The 19,775-nt window shown below is 41.8% G+C and overlaps 1 protein-coding gene across 1 annotated transcript in view; it reads left to right on the top strand.

Moving 5' to 3' along the window:
* LOC148342306 (uncharacterized) overlaps positions 1 to 14,976 on the top strand; it is a 48,158-nt gene extending 33,182 nt beyond the window's left edge. Inside the window, exon 3 of the mRNA XM_088285895.1 lies at positions 14,060 to 14,976. Within this exon, the coding sequence (XP_088142021.1) occupies positions 14,060 to 14,976 (917 nt within the window). The remainder of the gene's footprint in view (positions 1 to 14,059) is intronic.
* The last annotated feature ends 4,799 nt before the right edge of the window (positions 14,977 to 19,775 follow it).

Raw genomic sequence — 19,775 nt, 5'->3', positions numbered from 1 at the left:
AAATCCACCACAAATACGTATCACCTGTGTCGAACAGAGGAGCAAAGTACATGGGGGCGTAACGTAAATGTTGCGCCAAGCGGCCTTGGCTCCATGGAAACGAAGACCAATTCCAAGGCTGGATTCGAAGGTCGCACGTGACAGCCGTGAATTTGGACACCACGCGCGGTCGTGTCGCGCCGAAAGTGACGTCATGCGGCCGAAAAAGCAGCCTTCGGAGGTCGCAGCCTGTTAATTTGGACACGGCCATATTCTTTCTTTTTTTAAACCACAATGGCCGAAGGAGGGAAAAGTGTGGATTTAATTTCAGATCCACTTGCAAGGACATTTTCAAGTCGGACCTTTCAAGAGAAGCTATATCGTCCAACACTCACTCAGTGGTGCGTAAGTGTGTTTCTGGATATTATTTGTCCAGCCGTGGTGTCATAAATGATGGTATTTTGATGTGGATTCATTCAAGTAGGACAAAGTAGGAATTCCCTGAAGGCACAGGTGTGAAATGCACTGAAGTAACTTAAAAATTAAAAGTAAAAAACTTAAGATTGCTTAAGAATGTGCAAGAAAGAAAAATGTTGACAAATGTTGAAAATAATGATATTTTCCAGGAGGTATTTATTTCTTTGTTGTTTATACATTCAATTCTATACTTATTTCAATATTTGAGTATTATTTTTCTTTCAATATGTAGTATATTTTGTCTTTGAAGTGTGGGTCCTTGCTGCCTTCCGGAGAGGCAGCCGAGCAAGGCTGGATTGGTGATGGAAAAGAACTGGTTCAAAAAAGATTTTTTCTCGTCATATGCTGATGTCAAAAGAAGTCTCCCCAAAAACATGTGCGTGTGTGCACTCCGCGCGTGTGCGAGCCCCCTCTCAGACATTCCCTTCTTATAGGGAATGCCCAAAAAGGACATGAATATCTAATTTTCCCTTGTTGCATATGCATTCCCATCCCGCTAGTCTTTGGGATTTCCCTCCAAAAGTCCCCCAGAGGGAGAACAGATGCGTCTCCCCGTTGATACGACCAGTCTACTCGTGACCACCTTAAATTACTTCCATACCCTGGAAGGTCACTGACCTGGCGAGAGAATTCCCCCCACCATAAACAATACTCAGGCCTATTTTCTTTCAGGGCAGTATCTGGTTACATTGGAACTTCAGAACTAAGACTGGTCACTTCTGTGAGCTCCAGTCCCTTCATAGTTTCATAAAGAGAATTACTTCCTATATCTAAATTAGGCCATTTAAAAATACACAACTTTTTTTTTCATTTATTTCAATTAATATTTAAGCTTGCTTATGTAATACTACAATATTTATTCAATTATTTTAATGTTAAATTATATCAATATTAATTTAAACCTTTTTATTTCACACTTGAATATTTCTTAACTTATTTGTTCATTTGAATATGTGTGCAATTTAAATCATTCCATCCCTCCAGCCATTTTCTGCCGCTCATCCAGGGTCGGGTTATTGAATTAATTTAATACTTAAGTATTTTTTATATTTCAATATTTATTTCAAGATTAACTCTTCTCAATGTGTTCAATATTTATAAAATGTTTCTATATTTCTTATTAATTGCATTAAGTCTGAATGTCGTTGCTAATTTTACATTTCAATATTTCCAGATTTCATTATATAAGCAATCGTAAAGTATAAAAAATATAAGTATTTTGTATATTTGACAAAATTATAGTTTTTCCGAAGTGAGATTCTGCTTCGCAACAAACCCCAAACGCTTGATAGAGCTCAACCTAGAAAGAGAAACCGAGACTATTTGCGTTTCTCTTTCTGGTTCTTTTTAGAGTTCAACTTCTAGTTCAGTTTTTCACCTTTTCACAGCGTAATGAAAGCCAGTTGAGCAAGTGGAACAAGTGATTTCATTGATGATTGTGGAAGGATTACATAAGCACGGTTTCTTCTCACACCTTTTCCATTAAGTACGATTAAAAAGACAACTGAAAGGCATAATGTTAACAAATGTTATTCAGGCAAAGGCAATTAATTTTATTTACATGTTTGATGTAAACACCAAAACAAATCATCACTCAGACATGATGCTTATTCTGACACTAATCACATTGACTTTGTGTCAATAAAAGAGCTTTGCAAAATTCAATTTCATCATATTTTATTCAAAATCACATTTACATCTTACCACAAAGAGTCGGTTCTTTCATTTTTTTTTCTTTTTTTAATCTTCAAGGATCGCTGCAATTCTCGCCAGCACAATCGTGTCTCTCAGCACTACGTTTAGTGAAGAATTTTTTAGCACAAACACTGCAACTGAATGGCTTTTCAGCACTGTGTGTTATTGTGTGGCTTGTTAAATTTGCCTTTAGAGAGAAACTCTTGCCGCAAACCGAGCAGGAAAAAGGTTTTTCTCCACTGTGTGTTCTTGTGTGGCGTCGTAAATTTGACTTGTCAGAGAAACCCTTGCCACAAACTGAGCATGAAAAAGGTTTTTCTCCAGTGTGTGTTCTTGTGTGTTCTGTTAAATATGTCTTTTTCGAGAAGCATTTTCCACAAACAGAGCAGGAAAAAAGGTTTTTCTCCACTGTGTGTTCTTGTGTGTTCTGTTAAATATGTCTTTTTCGAGAAGCATTTTCCACAAACAGAACAGGAAAAAGGTTTTTCTCCACTGTGTGTTCTTGCGTGCCTTGTGAAATGAGAATCATGGGAGAAGCTTTTGCCACAAACCGAGCAAGAAAAAGGTTTTTCTCCAGTGTGTGTACTTGTGTGGATTGTTAAATTAGACTTGGCAGAGAAACTCTTGCCACAAACTGAGCATGAAAAAGGTTTTTCTCCACTGTGTGTTCTTGTGTGTTGTGTTAAAGCTCCCTTTTCAGAGAATCCTTTGCCACAAACTGAGCAGGAAAAAGGTTTTTCTCCACTGTGTGTTCTTGCGTGCCTTGTGAAATGAGAATTATGGGAGAAGCTTTTACCACAAACTGAGCAAGAAAAAGGTTTTTCTGCAGTGTGTGTTCTTGTATGTTCTGTTAATCGTGACTTTAGAGAAAAGCTTTTCCCACAAACCAAGCAGGAAAATGGTTTTTCTCCAGTGTGTGTTCTTGTGTGGCTTGTTAAACCTTCCTTTTGAGAGAAGCATTTTCCACAAACTGAGCAAGAAAAAGGTTTTTCTCCACTAAGTATTGTTGTGTGTTTTATTAAATGTGACTTACCAGAAAATCTCTTGCCACAAACTAAGCAGAAAAAAGGTTTTTCTCCACTGTGTGTTCTTGTGTGAATTGTTAAATGTGACTTTCGAGAGAAGCTTTTGCGACAAAAAGAGCATGAAAATGTTTTTTCTCCACTGTGTGTTCTTGTGTGCGGTTTTAAAGACAGCTTTGAAGTTAATGAGTCAGTGTGACATGCCTTTTCACATTTGCCTTGCCCATCATCATCATCATCATCATCATCAGGAGAGTGTGATAATGTGTCCTCATTATGTGCTTGTGATGGCCCACAGTGGTCTTCATCACCTTCTGTTGTCACGTGATGACTTGAGTTGCTGCTTGTAGGCTCCGCCCCTCTGTTGTCCTCACGCTCATCCTTGTTTTCATCGTCAGTCTTTATAGGGACAACGTTCACTGGTGACTTGTTGATCTCCTCCTCCTCCTCCTTTTTGATGTGAGTCAAGTCTGGCTCCTCTTTCACAGAACAGAGATCGTTTTCACAGACGTCTGCAGGACACAAAAAGACAAACACATTTGGTTTGGTCAAGTCAAAGCTCATGCGGCGACTTTGTCTTATATTGTTTCTACCGTGCTACCTTGACTTGTGCCTGCCGCACACGGAGCAATGCGTGCGACCCCAACTTGGACCGGACCATGGGGGCATTTCACAAAATTACGTCCTACAATGTAAACCTCCCTTTAGCAGCACAACTGTGATAAACGAGCATTTAAAACGGAAGCACGTTGCGGCTGATGCCCAATTTCATTTCTGACATAGTCACAGACGTTTCTGGAAGCGAGCTGAAGTCAGCACACACCGGCTATTGTGTGTGTCTGATGGAACACCTGTCGTGGGACCCTAACATATTGATGCAGACCACTGGGGGACATTGCAACATAATGTCATTGATAAAATAGGAATCGTTCAAGTGAAATATGTTTACAAGTATTTCATTTTGCATTTATAGATAGTTTCATCGTGGGTACTTTTTGCTTTCATGATAACCTGCATCCCTAAAAGAATTAAAGGGGCCCTGGAATCAGAGTCCCTATTTATTGTATGATTTACCCAAAATGACATTTATCCTGCGAGTAAGTTCCGACATTACCCTTTTATTTTTATAAAATTTCTGTTTCTAAATAAATTTTAAAACAAAATTACGTTTGAAGAGTAAAAGTTCTTACACATAAATTAAGCAACAACGCTTTCACTCTGACTTTCATGTTGACATATTTGAATAATGACTGTATATTTTAAAGTTATCCAATATGTATTAAAATTAGACACACCATAATATTTTAAGAGTTCACTGAATTATTTTGTACCTGCAATGATGCATAACAGCCATAGCGTGTCAGTAATGAGTAACAAAGTAACACAACACCTCTCATGATTCCGTCATCATTGTCATTTGCAAAAATCACCAGGAACTATGAGATGCTGTCGAGATGCAAACCACCTGGGCCACAGGAACTTTATTACCAGGAACTAAATGTTCCTCGGCTTGTAGTTGGAAAAGGGGGTTGTGACGCTCTCCCTTTTTAAGCCCATAGTAAGCCAAAGAGCAGGTCAGTGACTTCCAGCTTGACCGGGATCCATGTTGCGACTCGACCACAAGTCGGATGTGGATGCAAAATGCTTGACATGTCTCCGCTCCCGTCCCGATGTTGTCCATATTGGGAAGTACAGTTTGTGACAAATATTTTCGTACCTCTTGTCGGCTGCTTTCATGAGGCGTTTAAATCCTGTCCGCTCCACTGTAACTAGAGGAGCTCTATCTTTAGCTATATGCTCGGCTATCGCGTCCACCTCTGAGACGTTCTCTCGTATGGTGTCGCCTCCGTTATGGGCTGTTGTTACTTGTCCAACCTTGCTCCTCACTTTGAACTTTTAGCACAAGCTCCAAGTCAACAGCATGGTTGTGTTGTGGGTGGTGAAAAAGAAAAGGTTGGACGCGCTGTTTCAGGTGCTTACGATGCACTTTGTAGTTTAAGTTTTTTTGCTTAAACATCGTCTTCATGGAACCCAAAACATTTCCAAACGACAGATGTCCACTTTATTTTCGGGACAACCGCGACAGGAACAATTTCAACTAACGTTACTTCGTCCGCAGCCGTGTCAGCCGCTTCAGGATTTGAATCGCCAGCTACGAACGCGTCTTGTTTACATTCTTGTTCAGAAGGGAGGAGTCACGTGACTACACGCGCTGTAGCCGTCTTAAAGGGGCATGAGCATCGCCGCAGACAGAAAAGACTTCTTTTTCTTTTTAGACACCGAATTTACCGACATGGGCAAAATGATGCCGGTCATTCTAATAAATTTCGGTAACGGTAAATTTTCGGTTTATCTCCCAGCCCTAACACATAGTATTTTCATGACCCACACTCTCATTCAGAACAGATTCAGTCTGCTCAGGTCAAACTGATGACACCCCAGATAGCACTTCATGGACAAATACAATAAAACACATTCTCCACATAGGCCATAGAAGATACAAACATATCAAGTTGGGGGAGGACGTCACAGGGATGCTATCTCTAATCTCGTTGCACACTTGAGTACAATGACAATAAAGGGATTTCTAATTTCTAATCAAGAAGACCCAAAAATATAATCTGATCTGGGAAAACATACACCACACAATCTGTACACTGACGAGATTACAGGGGAATGTGAGCAGGAGAGACGGAGAGACTGCCTGAGAAGGTCAGCCTTGGACCTGGAACGTGGGCCGGGCCGGGGGAAGGAGCAAGGACGACCGATTCAACCTACATGACCCTTGACATAAAAAAACCTCCTATAAAATGTGAGGCTGGGCTGAGATCAGCGCGCCATTTTTCGATAGTACTCGTCTGAGTACAGTTTCTCGTCAGATTAAGAAAAAGCCACCCAGATATCTGTCTTTGTACTATTTCCTGAACTCCAGAAATTGAAGAAACTAAATATTGGAACTCTTTTCAGTTGTTGTTGAGTCTTTATTTGGCCCTATTCTTCTTGAGTACAAAAAACGAACACGCATTGGAGGAAGTTTGGCTTTTAAGATTCATTTACTAAATGTTTCTCATTTTCTCGGTGGCTCAACTCCAACAGTGGATATAAAAGTACACTACATCTGTCAGCATAGTTTTGAAACATGATGACGTGACAAACTTAATTTCTTTAACAACATTTAAAAACCTGAATAAGTAAAATGTTAAATAATCAGTTCAAATTTTAAACTGGGAAAAAAACACGGAGTTGACCCCCCACTAATGGTTATTCTTTGGCATTTATTTTCTGCACTGATTTCATTTGGCATAAACAATTGTTCAGCAAACCGGCAAGTAAAAGGCAATATTTAAAAATAAAACGGCAATAACCGTGAACGATTTCCCCCAAAAACTTAATGTTGTTATGTATATTTTTAACGATAGAAAGTCGTTCTTTCCAAAGCAAATGAGAGTAAGACGGGTACAAACCTGCTTTGTGTAGCACAACAGGAGGCTGCTTGTTAACTTCGCCCAGCAGTTGAAAATGTTGCTCGTTCTCTTCTTTTATTCCAAAAAGTTCCTCTTTGTACTTGGGTGTCGTTCTTTCACACATTTTCAAATGATAATTCCAAAAAATCCGCACTTGATCTCTGCTTGGCGATGAGTCATGTGCCTCTTTTCGTTAGCGGCTAGCAAGCTAACAAGCTAAGCTAACTACGCCGAAAAGCATCAACGCGCGAAGATGAGTTATCGGGACACAAAGACTTAATTAATTATGTCGTAGTCCTTTAGAGTAGCACTGGACATTCTGTGAGAAATTTACAGTCAGTTCCACACTAAATCAGAAGAATTTAGCGGTGGACGGTTTTTGTTCCGGTGTGGACGGGTCGGTGGATGTGGTCGAGGTCCTTCGGAAGCTGCGCGCTTGCTTATGACGTCATGCTTTCAGCACGTGTTTTTCAAATATATTTCTTTGCCTCTGTGTATGTTTTTACCCCTGGCTGTTATATTTCAATACATATTCTATATAATTTATTTCGGTTGATAAAAAAAAAAAAAAAACTAAAATAACGCCACATTGGCGCGTAAGATCTGACGTCACTTCCGCCTTTGCCTCGAGAAGTCGCTGCTGCTCCAGCAGTGAGACGTTTAAGTTTCTCCTCCCGAACTTGCAACAATGCTGTGTTTCACTCGGGCTGGAAGATTGTATGAATATAATGTCTGCAAATACTAGCAGTGCTTCTCAATTATTTCACGCCCGCCCCTCCCAAGAAGAAAAAGATTCGCGCCCCCCCCCCACCACCAATTTTTTTTCTGTCTTTGTAGATTGATGTTAGATTGTCAATAAAATATCCCTTAACTAAGCTAAATTGCTAAGAAATATAATTTTGAGAATTATTTTTTGTGAGGATCTCGAAACTCAGTACTCTGTTGTGCAAATATTGATGAGATGATAAATATTTACTAATACGTTTTTTAAAAAAATCTTTATTCACAGAAGCAAACCAAACACATTTATGAATACCGAAATCCATGCGATGCATCTAATTTGAAGTACTTAGCACCTGCCATGTCACTCAGGATTTTTTCACGCTTGGGAATCTGATAATGTTCTCTTATATGAAAAAAATCAGTGCCTACCTTCTGCCAGGGAGTTGTGGGAAGGTCAGCTACTAATACGTACATAATATAGAAAACACAAAAAGAAGAGCCAGGGGAATTTTAAACAAAAATTCTTTGTAAATAACAAAAAGCAACAGCTTTAGTATGTTTACGATACGTTTTTTAAAAATAATTTTATGGTTACTATACGTTTTTTTTAATGGTTACTGTAATGTTCCGTCTTCTATCTTAAGAAGTCACGCAGGCAACGTGATGCTGCAAGCTTGTGTCTCTTAATTTACTGACTTGCATTCTCGTCTATGTGCAGACACACTTGTTCGTCTGGTAACCAAAACACACATCGGGCAATACTGCCAACTAGTGGCCAATGATATAACTGCTATCATTACATCTCCCTTTCAAACGTTAAACAATGCCTAATGTTGCAAGTATGGTGACAAGCTTGCGTGACGTGTGGGGTGCGCATGCGTGGAGGAGGGAGGGGGCGGATGTTGTTGGGGTGTTGAATGAATGAAAGGAGGAAGTGAAAAAGGGAAGAGAAAAGAGCATGAAAACAATAAAGCGAGGCTACAGGTACACCACTGTCTCCCTGCTGGCGTGTTATTATTGATTGGGAGGACTCCGCATTTCGACGACTTGCGCCGATCACGATCCCCGGGCAACTCCGGCCTTGGAGACGAATCTCCCCTGCGCCCCCCCGACCACGGTCAGGAGGAAACCGAGCAGGAACGGATAACACTAAGCTTTTTTTTTCATTCTTATTATTTTTTATTATTATTATAATAATTTTGTTTTGTTATCAATTATTTTCACTTCTTAACAATATCTATCCATTTTTTATGACAACAAGCAGCTCTACAACAATTTTAGCAACAATCACATAACATTAAACATTTTCAATCAGCCTGTCCGGTTGTCGTCTAACTCTTGTTGATCTTCGAAGAGGTTCAGTAATCCCAGAAATCGGTTGTCGTCTAACTCTTGTTGATCTTCGAAGAGGTTCAGTAATCCCAGAAATTGCTGGTGGTTTTGGTCTGTGCTCCTTCGATGTATCCACCTGCTTTGCAGCCTCAGCCGTATCAGAAGATTTCTTACAGTCCTCGGGAACCTTCAGAAGACTCCTCCTGTTCCTCCTCACTCTTTGTCCATGCTTTGTTTCCACAATGTAAGATCTCGGTCCGGCTTCGCTGAGGACAGTCGCTTTTCTGTCCCAACAATGAGGTCTCTCGATCCTTAGTGCTCCTCTAAAGGACGTCGACATAATTCATTAAGTCTTTGTCGATAAACTCATCTTCGCGTGTTGATACTTTTCGGTGCAGTTAGCTTAGCTTGTTAGCTTAGCTTGTAAGCTAGCTAGCCGCTAACGAAAAGAGGCACATGACTCATCGCCAAGCAGAGATCAAGGGCGGATTTTTTGGAATTATCATTTGAAAATGTGTGAAAGAACGACACCCAAGTACAAAGAGGAACTTTGTGGAATAAAAGAAGAGAACGAGCAACATCTTCAACTGCTGGGCGAAGTTAGCAACCAGCCTCGTGTTGTGCCACTCAAAGCAGGTTTGTACACGTTTTACTCTCATTTGCTTTGTAAAGAACGACTTTCTATCGTTAAAAATATGCATCACAACATTAAGTTGTTTGGGGAAATGCGTTCAAGGTTATTGCCGTTTTATTTTTAATTATTGCCTTTTACTTGTCGGTTTGCTAAACATTTGTTTATGCCAAATAAAATCAGTGCAGAAAATGTATGCCAAAGAATAACCATCAGTGGGGGGTAAACTCCGTGTTTTTTCCCAGTATAAAATTTGAACTGATTATTTAACATTTTACATTTTCTGGTTTTTATATCTTGTTCAAGCAATTCCTTCCGGAAGGAATTCTGCCTGACTCTACAAAATGTGCACACTGTGGCGAAAACATCAATGACGGTCGATCAATTTTGGTGAATAAAACACAAAATATTAAGTTTTTTTTTTTTTAAAGTTAAGTACGTTTCGGTCTTTTTCATTTATGAACTTTGTACTGGCTTGGTCGTATGAGAGTCAATGAACCTCGGGTGGCTCTGCACTGTTTTGTGCACGTGTGCATAGTTTCACTTCATCCAAACATTTAAAATACATTTAATGCATCCATCCAGGGTTGCACGGATCTCATCAGTGAACAAGCGCATGCTGCAAGGAATGCATCTGCATCTTTGGCTTACTATGGGCTTAAAAGGGAGTACGCCACAACCCCCTTTTCTACCAACAAGGCCAGGAACATTTTGTTCCCGGTAATAAAGTTCCTGCGCCCCCTGGTCAGCTCCTTAATGGACCCACTCCAGTTCGCATACCAGCCTGGCATCAGTGTGGATGATGCCATCATCTACCTGCTCCACACTTCATTCTCCCACCTGGAGAAGGCGGGGGGCACGGTGAGGATCATGTTCTTTGATTTCTCAAGTGCTTTCAACACCATACAGCCCGCCTTATTGGGAGACAAGCTGGAGGAAGGGTCAGAGCAGACTCTTCCTACTCAGGAGGTTGAGGTCCTTTGGCGTTCGGGGAACACTCCTCAGGAACTTCTATGACTCGGTGGTTTCCTCAGTCATCTTCTATGGAGTGGTCTCCTGGGCAGGAGGCATCTCGGGCCGGGACAAAAAGAGACTGGACAAACTAGTGAGGAGGGCCAGCTCTGTCCTGGGCTGCTCCCTGGACTCTGTGGACTCAGTGGCGGGCAGGAGGATGACGGCAAAACTGTCATCAATGCTGGACAACCCAGCCCACCCACTCAATGACACTCTGAGAACACTCCACAGCTCCTTCAGTGATAGACTTTTACACCCTCGCTGTACCAAAGAGAGATTTCGCCGCTCCTTCCTGCCGACTGCTGTCAGACTTTTTAACAAGAACATTGGGTCAGGCCTACAAACGGGAGGGCATTAGTGCAATTGTGCAGTCCTAGGATGCAATATAAACCGCTACTGCACTTTCACCCAAAGGGTACTTTAATATTGACCAATGATGTATTTTGTTTATATTACAGTATTCTTATTACTGTACTTCTATCTCTGCAGTATTTCTACCATTGCAGGATGTTCACTATTGCAGTACTTTTATAATTGCAGTATTCCTATCATTGCAGTACTTTTACCATTACACTACTTTTATCATTGCAATATTTTTATCATTGCAGTATTTCCAATCATTCAATAGTTTTAATCATTACAGTGTTTCCCCCTCTGTATAATGAACAGGCATTAGGAGTGTTTCCTTACACTAGATACGTTTATACTGTGTATATTTGCATGCTTATTATGAATGTCTGCTGCGAATGTTATACATTAACAGCTACATTACGCCGCCGACTCTGTGTGATCTATATCTTTGCTGCTGTAACACCTCCAATTTCCCCATTGTGGGACTAATAAAGGACATCTTATCTTATCTTTGTACTTGGGTGTCGTTCTTTCACACATTTTCAAACGCCAATCTCAACAAATCCGCACTTGATCTCTGCTTAGCGATAACTCGTGTGCTTCTTTTTGTTAGACGAGAAGAATGAATGGCGTTGTCGTTTTTTAATGTCGTGCTGAATGGATTTCCTGGGTGAAAACTGCAGTCTGTTCAGCACAAAAGTGGAAAAATAGGACACGCCCCGCTGTGATATGATTAGCTGCTGGCTGTGTGGAGCACTGTCATCAATTCATGCGCCCCCCTTAGCATCGCACCGCGCCCCACTATTTGAGAATCACTGTATTAGTTAGTTAAAAAAGAAGAGCTAAATTATAGTTGACGTGTTCATGGTTGTTCTGAAGGTTCGCATGTTTATAGAATCATCCCTTTGAGTTGTGATTAAGAAGGGGATATTTTCCGAACTAATGTTAATTGTGATGGCTTTATGATATACACAGTTATATGGTTAATAATTGTGCATCGTTTGACATTCTGCTGTATTGTTAATACTGCTTACCTTTGATTGGTGTGGCGCATGTAATGGACAATGTGCTTATTTTGTCGGTCGCGGGATGTCTCGCGCAATCCCGATTGATGACGTGAGAGAGTGTGCACTTGAAGAAGGGAGATTGCGCACTTGACCAGAAGAGAAGGGGAGTGTGCGAGTCGCGGAAGGAGTCAGTTGGAAGGACAGTAAAAACCCGGTTATCGCGGTTAATGGGGACCGAGACCACCCGCTGTTAGGATATGTCACCAATTTTGTGTATTCATAATCATGTTTTTATGCACTATTTGTATCAGTAATAATTGCACACACACACAGACACTCACATTATTGCTTCAGCACACGCACACTCAGCCACTCATTGTTTTGGCACACACACACTTGCCTAAGTTAAGTTTCGTTTTCCTGAGTTTTACTTTCCATAAGTTTCGTTTTCCTCTGAATAAAAGTCCAAAGGGTTGGGCGAAGAAGTCAGTGAGAGTGCGGGAGATTGAACTGGCAAGACGTATACTTCACCTCCTGGCTTCTCCTCCCATCCGCGATGGAGAAAAGACAAAACCTTCCCTGGTTATTCCTCTGGTTCTCTGTATTTTAATTCAGTCTAAGAAGGCGTCAGGACCTTTTTAAACCTGACACCCGTGAAAACTGAAAATCCGCGAAGTAGCGGCACACCTTCAAAAATGCTTAAAAAAATATATATATACAGTGGAACCTCGGTTCTCGAACGACTCTGAGGTCGAACTAATCGGAGTTCGAACAAACATCGGAGTTCGAACGCCCGTATGACGCGTGAGTGCGTACGCGAGGGTGGGACTGAGCGGCGTACGGGTGTAGATCACTCTCTTGCTCTCTTTATGACCAACTGTTGTCGCGTGCGGACGTGCTGCGTTTTGCTCTCGCGTTTTATAGAGGTGTACGAAGTGTTTTAGCCCCTAATCATGCCTCCAAAGAAAGTCAGTGCAAGCAGCAAAGGAATGTTTCGGTGTTCGAACAATTTGCTTTTCGAACAGGGTTCAGGAACGGATTATGGTCGAGAACCGAGGTTCCACTGTGTATATATATACAGTGGAACCTCGGTTCTCGAACGACTCTGAGGTCGAACTAATTGGAGTTCGAACAAAAAAAATAGAGAAATTGTTGCTTCGCAGTTCGAACAAACATCGGAGTTCGAACGCCGGTATGACGCATGAGTGCGCACGCGAGGGTGGGATGCTGAGCAGCCAATTGACCAATTGTTGTCGCGTGCGGACGTGCTACGTGCTGGGAAGTGTTTTAGCCCCTCATCATGCCTCCTAAGAAGGTCAGTGCAAGCAACAAAGCTGCTACTAGCGAAAAAAGAAAAGTAGTGCGTACAACTATTGCATTTGATTCGGTGTTCGAACAAATCGGTTCTCGAACAGGGTTCTCGAACAGATTATGGTCGAGAACCGAGGTTCCACTGAATATATATCTCTTTGGCTTACGATGGGCTTAAAAAGGGAGAATGTCACAACCTCCTTTTCTACCAACAAACCCAGGAATATTTAGTTCTATCTCTTAATGCAAAAAGAAATACTTGTAAACATATTTCGCCCCCAGTGGTCCCCATCAATAAGTTAGGGTCCCACAACAGGTGTTCCATCAGACGCACACAATAGCCTGTGTGTGCTAACTTCAGCTCGCTTCCAGAAACGTCTGTGACTTTGTCCGGAATGAAATCGGGCATCAGCCGCAACGTGCTTCCTTTTTAAATGCTCGTTTATCACTGTTGTGCTGCTAAAGGGAGGTTTACATCGTAGGACGTAATTTTGTGAAATGCCCCCATGGTCCGGTCCAAGTTGGGGTTGCACGCATTGCTCCGTGTGCGGCAGGCACAAGTCAAGGTAGCACGGTAGAAACAATATAAAACAAAGTCGCCGCCTGACCTTTGATTTGACCAAACCAAATTTGTCTTTTTGTGTCCTACAGACGTCAGTGAAAACGATCTCCATTCTGTGAAAGAGGAGCCAGACTTGACTCACATTAAAAAGGAGAAGGAGGAGGAGGAGATCAACAAGTCACCAGTGAACATTGTCTCTATAAAGACTGAAGATGAAAACAAGGATGAGAGTGAGGACAAGAGAGGGGCGGAGCCTACAAGCATCAGCTCAAGTCATCATGTGACAACAGAAGGTGATGAAGACCACTGGGGGCCATCACAAGTACATAATGAGGACACATTATCAGACGATCATGACGATGATGATGATGATGATGATGATGGGCAAGCCAAAGGTGAAAGGGCATGTCACACTGACTCATTCACTTCAAAGCTGTCTTTAAAAGGGCACGTAAGAACGCACTGTGGAGAAAAACCTTTTTCCTGCTCAGTTTGTGGTAAAAGCTTCCCTCAAAATTCAAGTTTAACAATCCACACAAGAACGCACACTGGAGAAAAACCTTTTTCCTGCTCAGTTTGTGGAAAATGCTTCTCTCAAAATTCAAGTTTAACAATCCACACAAGAACGCACACTGGAGAAAAACCTTTTTCCTGCTCAGTTTGTGGCAAAAGTTACTCTCGAAAGTCATATTTAATAATTCACACAAGAACACACACTGGAGAAAAAACATTTTCCTGCTTGGTTTGTGGTAAAAGATTCTCTCAAAATTCATGTTTAACAATCCACACAAGAATGCACAGTGGAGAAAAACCTTTTTCCTGCTCAGTTTGTGGAAAATGCTTCTCTCAAAATTCAAGTTTAACAATCCACACAAGAACGCACACTGGAGAAAAACCTTTTTCCTGCTCAGTTTGTGGTAAAAGCTTCTCTCAAAATTCAAGTTTAACAATCCACACAAGAACGCACACTGGAGAAAAACCTCTTTCCTGCTCAGTTTGTGGAAAATGCTTCTCTCATAAGGCAAATTTAACAATCCACACAAGAACACACACTGGAGAAAAAACATTTTCCTGCTTGGTTTGTGGTAAAAGCTTCTCTCAAAAGTTTGATTTAACAATCCACACAAGAACACACAGTGGAGAAAAACCTTTTTCCTGCTTAGTTTGTGGCAAAAGTTTCTCTGATAAGTCAAATTTCACAAAACACACAAGAACACATAGTGGAGAAAAACATTTTTCCTGCTCAGTTTGTGCCAAGAGGTTCTCTCAAAAGTCGTATTTACGAAACCACACAAGAACACACACTGGAGACAAGCCATTCAGTTGCAGCGTTTGTGCTAAAAAATTCTCCACTAAACAATATGCGGAGAGTCACAATTGTGCTGGTGAGAAAAGCAGCAATCCTTGAATATTAAAAAAAAGAAAACAAATAACTGAAGGAACTGACTCTTTGTGGTAAGATGTAAATTTTGATTTTGAATAAAATATGATATATTGAATTTTGCAAAGCTTTTTTATTGACATTAAGCCAATGTGATCTGTGCCAGAAGAAGCAATGTGTCTGAGTGATCATGATTTGTTTTGTGTGTTTACATCAAACATGTAAAGGAAACTTTGCCTGTAACAACATTTGTTAATATTATACTTTTCAGCTGTCTTTTTAATCGTACCTAATGGAAAAGGTGTGAGAAGAAACTGTGCTTATGAAATCGGTGCCTTCCACAATCATCAATAAAATCACTTGTTCCACTTGCTCAACTGGCCTTCATTACGTTGTGAAAAGGTGAAAAACAGATCTAGAAGTAGAACTATAAAAAGAACAAGAAAGAGAAACGCAAATCGTCTCAGTTTCTCTTCAAGGTTTTGGTATGTCAGGAGTTGGCAACTTGATGGCGACTGGAGTCAGCGCTGGTTTTCTTGCTGTGTTTGGCTGGCTCGTATATGTATGGTCCATTGAACAAAACTCAAACTCTTCAAATATTCCCTCACATAAATTTAATACAGTGAACCCCCGCTACTTCGCGGTTCACCTTTTGCGGGTTCAGTGCTTCGCGGGTCTAAAAAATATTCGGGAACATTGTAGTTTCGCCGAGCGGCACAAGGGGGCGCTGAAGCGGTTAGACGGCCGGCGTGCGCCGAAGAGGAGAGTGGCCGAAGAAGAGCAGGTTCCCCCGGACACGATTGGTGGCGACGGACACGATCGGACACCGTGCGTGAGCTCCGAAGGAGACCGGCCGGCGTGTGTGGCTGTCAAGCCGAAGATAAACAACTTCCGCCCGGGCACTCGCGCGGCGACATTTGGCTTCGTTCGGGACCGTACGTGAGCTCCGAAGGAGACCGGCCGGCGTGTGTGGTAAGCCGAATAGGAGCACCTTCCGCCCGGGCAACGGCGGAGAGCGAGGCTGTCAGTTATGAATGAATAAATAAATAAATGAAGAATGCCACCTTTCATTTCACTGTCATGATCCGTGTCTGTCATGCTGCGTGTGTTTTTGTTTTTTCAGCTGTGTGGGCGTTCCTCCAGCGATCGTCTCGCGCCATGCCATCAGCTGCTGCGAGATGCGCTGATTACACTGACTATATTGTGATTATAATAAATATTGTAACGTTGTATAATAAATCAGGCCAATTTGTCCATCAGCGAACGCCTTTATTATTAAGCCAAAAACGGCTGCTGTTGGCCGCAACCATGCCGATCAGAGAGAGAGCAACACAACGACAACAACATAAAGCTGCCTTCACAGCCTCCACAGAAAAGAGGAAAACACAGAACCCTTGAACTATTTACATAGTCGCTACACTATCTTTGTATCACCACCTTTTTTTCCCATGTCTGCGTTTGGAGAGTCCTGTTCAATCCTCCAGTTCTGCTGGAGGATCATAACATTCACAGGGCACACCGGACGGCATACCAGCAGGTAAAAGTCGAAGTAATTAAATAAATACAAAAAGAAGTAATTGAATAAATACAAAAATAATGGCTGGGGAATAAAAAAATAATAAGTTTTAATAATATTTGTTTTTTTGTTATAACATGAATTTCACTCTCTCTCTCTCTACCAGAATATATATATATATATATATATATATGATTTTTTTTAAGCATTTTTGAAGGTGTGCCGCTACTTTGCACCTATATATATATATATATATATATATATAGGTGCGAAGTATATATATATATACACAGTGGTTTTTTTTTTTTTTGAAGGTGTGACGCTACTTCGCGGATTTTCAGTTTTCGCGGGTGGTCTCGGTCCCCATTAACCGCGATAACCGGGGGTTCACTGTACTCCCTTCCTTACTCACAACTGAATTGTCTACTTCAAAATATTCGAGCTGAAATGTTCCGATTTGAACAAACTCGTCTCCACTTGTAAACATGCGCAGAAGGTAAGAAAACTTCCGGCTGTCAATTTTCGGCCGAAATATCGTAGGTTTTTGTGTTTTTCAAACTTCAAATGAGGATGCAACTACAGCAAGTTCCAATACTGCGGGATTTATTGACGTTCACTTTAACTCGACATTCACTGAACGAACTGATCCCCGTAGCGCTCGCCCATTGCCCCCCCCCTCCCCCGATAAGGCCAATGGACCATGGTGGCTTCTGTCCATAAATCTACATCTGACCCAGGATTAACAAGACTAAAAGTCTTTTCTGGGGATCGATTCTTTGTTCTGGTCGTGAGGAAAGCAGGTCCCGTTAGCCATGTAGAAAAGGCCAGCTTCTCTGCCGGCAATGAAAGAATGGCATGATCAGCTGGGTTGTCGGTGGTGTGCACATAGCACCACTGATTTGCCTTAGTGGAACGTCTGATGCGCTGCACACGATTGTGGACATAAACGTAGAAGCGACTTGCCTCATTGTAGATGTAGCCAAGCACCACCTTGCTATCGGTGAAGAACTTGACATCATCCAAAGCCACGTCCAACTCCTCTTGGAGCAGATCTGCTATCTCCACAGCCAATACAGTGGCACAGAGCTCGAGTCGTGGAACTGTGATCTCAGGATTGGGGGAAAGCTTTGCTTTCCCGAAGATGAACCCTACTTCGCTGTGACACTTGACATCTGTCACTTTCAGATAAGCGACTGCACCTATAGCTTTTGTGGAAGCGTCACAAAAAACACACATTACTTTTCTCTGAGCTGCAGACAGAGGGAGTGACGTGTACATTCTTGGAATTTTCAGCTCTTGTAAGTCCTTCAATGCATCTTTCCATTTTTGCCACTCTTCTTGACTCTCTTTTGGGAGTGGTGCATCCCAGTCACTACCATTGCGAGTAATGTCTCTGAGTATAGATCGACCCTGAATGCTGACGGGTGCAGCAAATTCCAGAGGGTCGTATAAACTGTTCACAGTAGACAGTACGCCACGTTTTGGGAATGGTCTCTCACAGGTGTCCACTCGAAACTGGAATGTGTCCGTGGACAGGTCCCAGCCAAGGCCCAGGCTGCGTTGCATGGGTGTGAAATCCTGCCCAAGTTCAATCCCTTGCAGCTCCTTGGCAAGGTCTTTATTTGGAAACGCTCTCATGACATCAGGGCTGTTAGATGTGATTTTGTGCAATCGTAGATTGGATTGAGCTAGCATGTGTTGCGCTCTCTCCAACACGTCAACTGCTTCCATCACACTGGAGAATGACTTGAGTCCATCATCGACATAAAAGTGGCGTTCAACGAAGAGTCTCACATCGGCTCCATACTCCTCTTCTCCTTCCACGGCTGTCTTCTTCAGCCCATATATGGCAACGGCTGGTGACGGGCAATTTCCAAACACGTGGACTTTCATGCGGTACTCCACAATGTCCCCGTCGATTTGATGGTTGTGAAACCACAGGAAGCGCAAGTAATTACGATGCGTATCTTGAACTAAAAAGCTGTGGAACATTTGTTGTATATCAGCCATTATCGCTATAGGTTCCGATCTGAAGCGTACAAGCACACCAACCAAACTGTTGTTCAGATCTGGGCCCCTAAGCAGCACATCATTAAGGGATGTGTTGTTGTGCTGAGCACTCGAGTCGAAGACTACTCTGATTTGGCCTGGCTTCTGGGGATGGTAGATACCAAAGCTTGGCAGATACCAGCATTCTTCATCATATTTCAGAGGAGGGGCTACTTCTGCATGTCCATTACAGAACATCTGTTTCATGAAGTCCACATAGTGGCCCTTCATTTCTGGTTTCTTCTTCAAGGTACACCGAAGTGACAGAAGACGTTTGAGTGCTTGTTCCCTGTTGTTTGGTAAGCGCTGTCTTGGAACCCGGAACGGAAGTGGTGCCACCCAACTGTTTGATTCATCCTTAGAGAAATGTTCACTCATGATGCGAAGGAAGATTTCATCCTCAACTGATAGTGCCAGTTTATTGTCATCTACCGAATGGCAAAAAATCTGCTTGCCGAGCTTGTCTTGGGCTGAGCTTCTGTGAAGCTGTTTGGGATGTTCAGCTGCGAACCTCTCTTTGGCACAGATGCTGTTTACGCAGGGTGTAAAGAAGCTGGCTCGACCATTCTCCAGGATACTGGTCCTGAAAGTGTTCACAATGGGTTTGTGGGCTCCCTTAATTAGAATTAGATTAGAAATTAGAAATCCCTTTATTGTCATTGTACTCAAGTGTGCAACGAGATTAGAGGGTTCCCCTCTCCAGTGCAATACAACAATAACACAGACAAATATATAAATTAGATAAATAAATAAGAGAGTGCAATGGAATTTAGTACTGAATAGGGTATATAAAAACACATCACAATGCTGTTCTGCAAGGTAGGGGTGTGTGTGTGTGTGTAGGGTGGGGGGGTGTAGGTGTGTGTGTGTGTAGGTGTGTGGGGGTGGGTGTGTGTGTGTGTGTGGGTGTGGGGGCGTGTGTGTGTGTGTATATACGTATATACATATGTATATACATATGTATATACATATGTATATACGTATATACATATGTATATACATGTATATACATGTGTATACATGTATATACATGTGTATACATGTATATACACAAATACATTTAAGGATTGAATAGCAGTTTCAACTCAAGATACTTTGGCTACCTGAAAATGTAGAAGACAATCAATTTTACTTTTAGAATTTATTTGAATCACACACATGTATTTTAGCGAGCTTGAATGTGGCTTTTTAAATACCAATCAAAGATCTTTACATGTTGGCTCAATGCATGTCAATATGCGGAGGAGTTTGCAGCAATTTA

The sequence above is a fragment of the Idiotropiscis lumnitzeri genome, chromosome 2, assembly GCF_059441095.1.
Source record: "Idiotropiscis lumnitzeri isolate Australia: NSW breed Sydney's pygmy pipehorse chromosome 2, RoL_Ilum_1.0, whole genome shotgun sequence".
NCBI lineage: Eukaryota > Metazoa > Chordata > Actinopteri > Syngnathiformes > Syngnathidae > Idiotropiscis > Idiotropiscis lumnitzeri.
The sequence above is the reverse complement of the archived record's forward strand: the minus strand, read 5'-3'. Positions and strand labels throughout refer to the sequence as shown.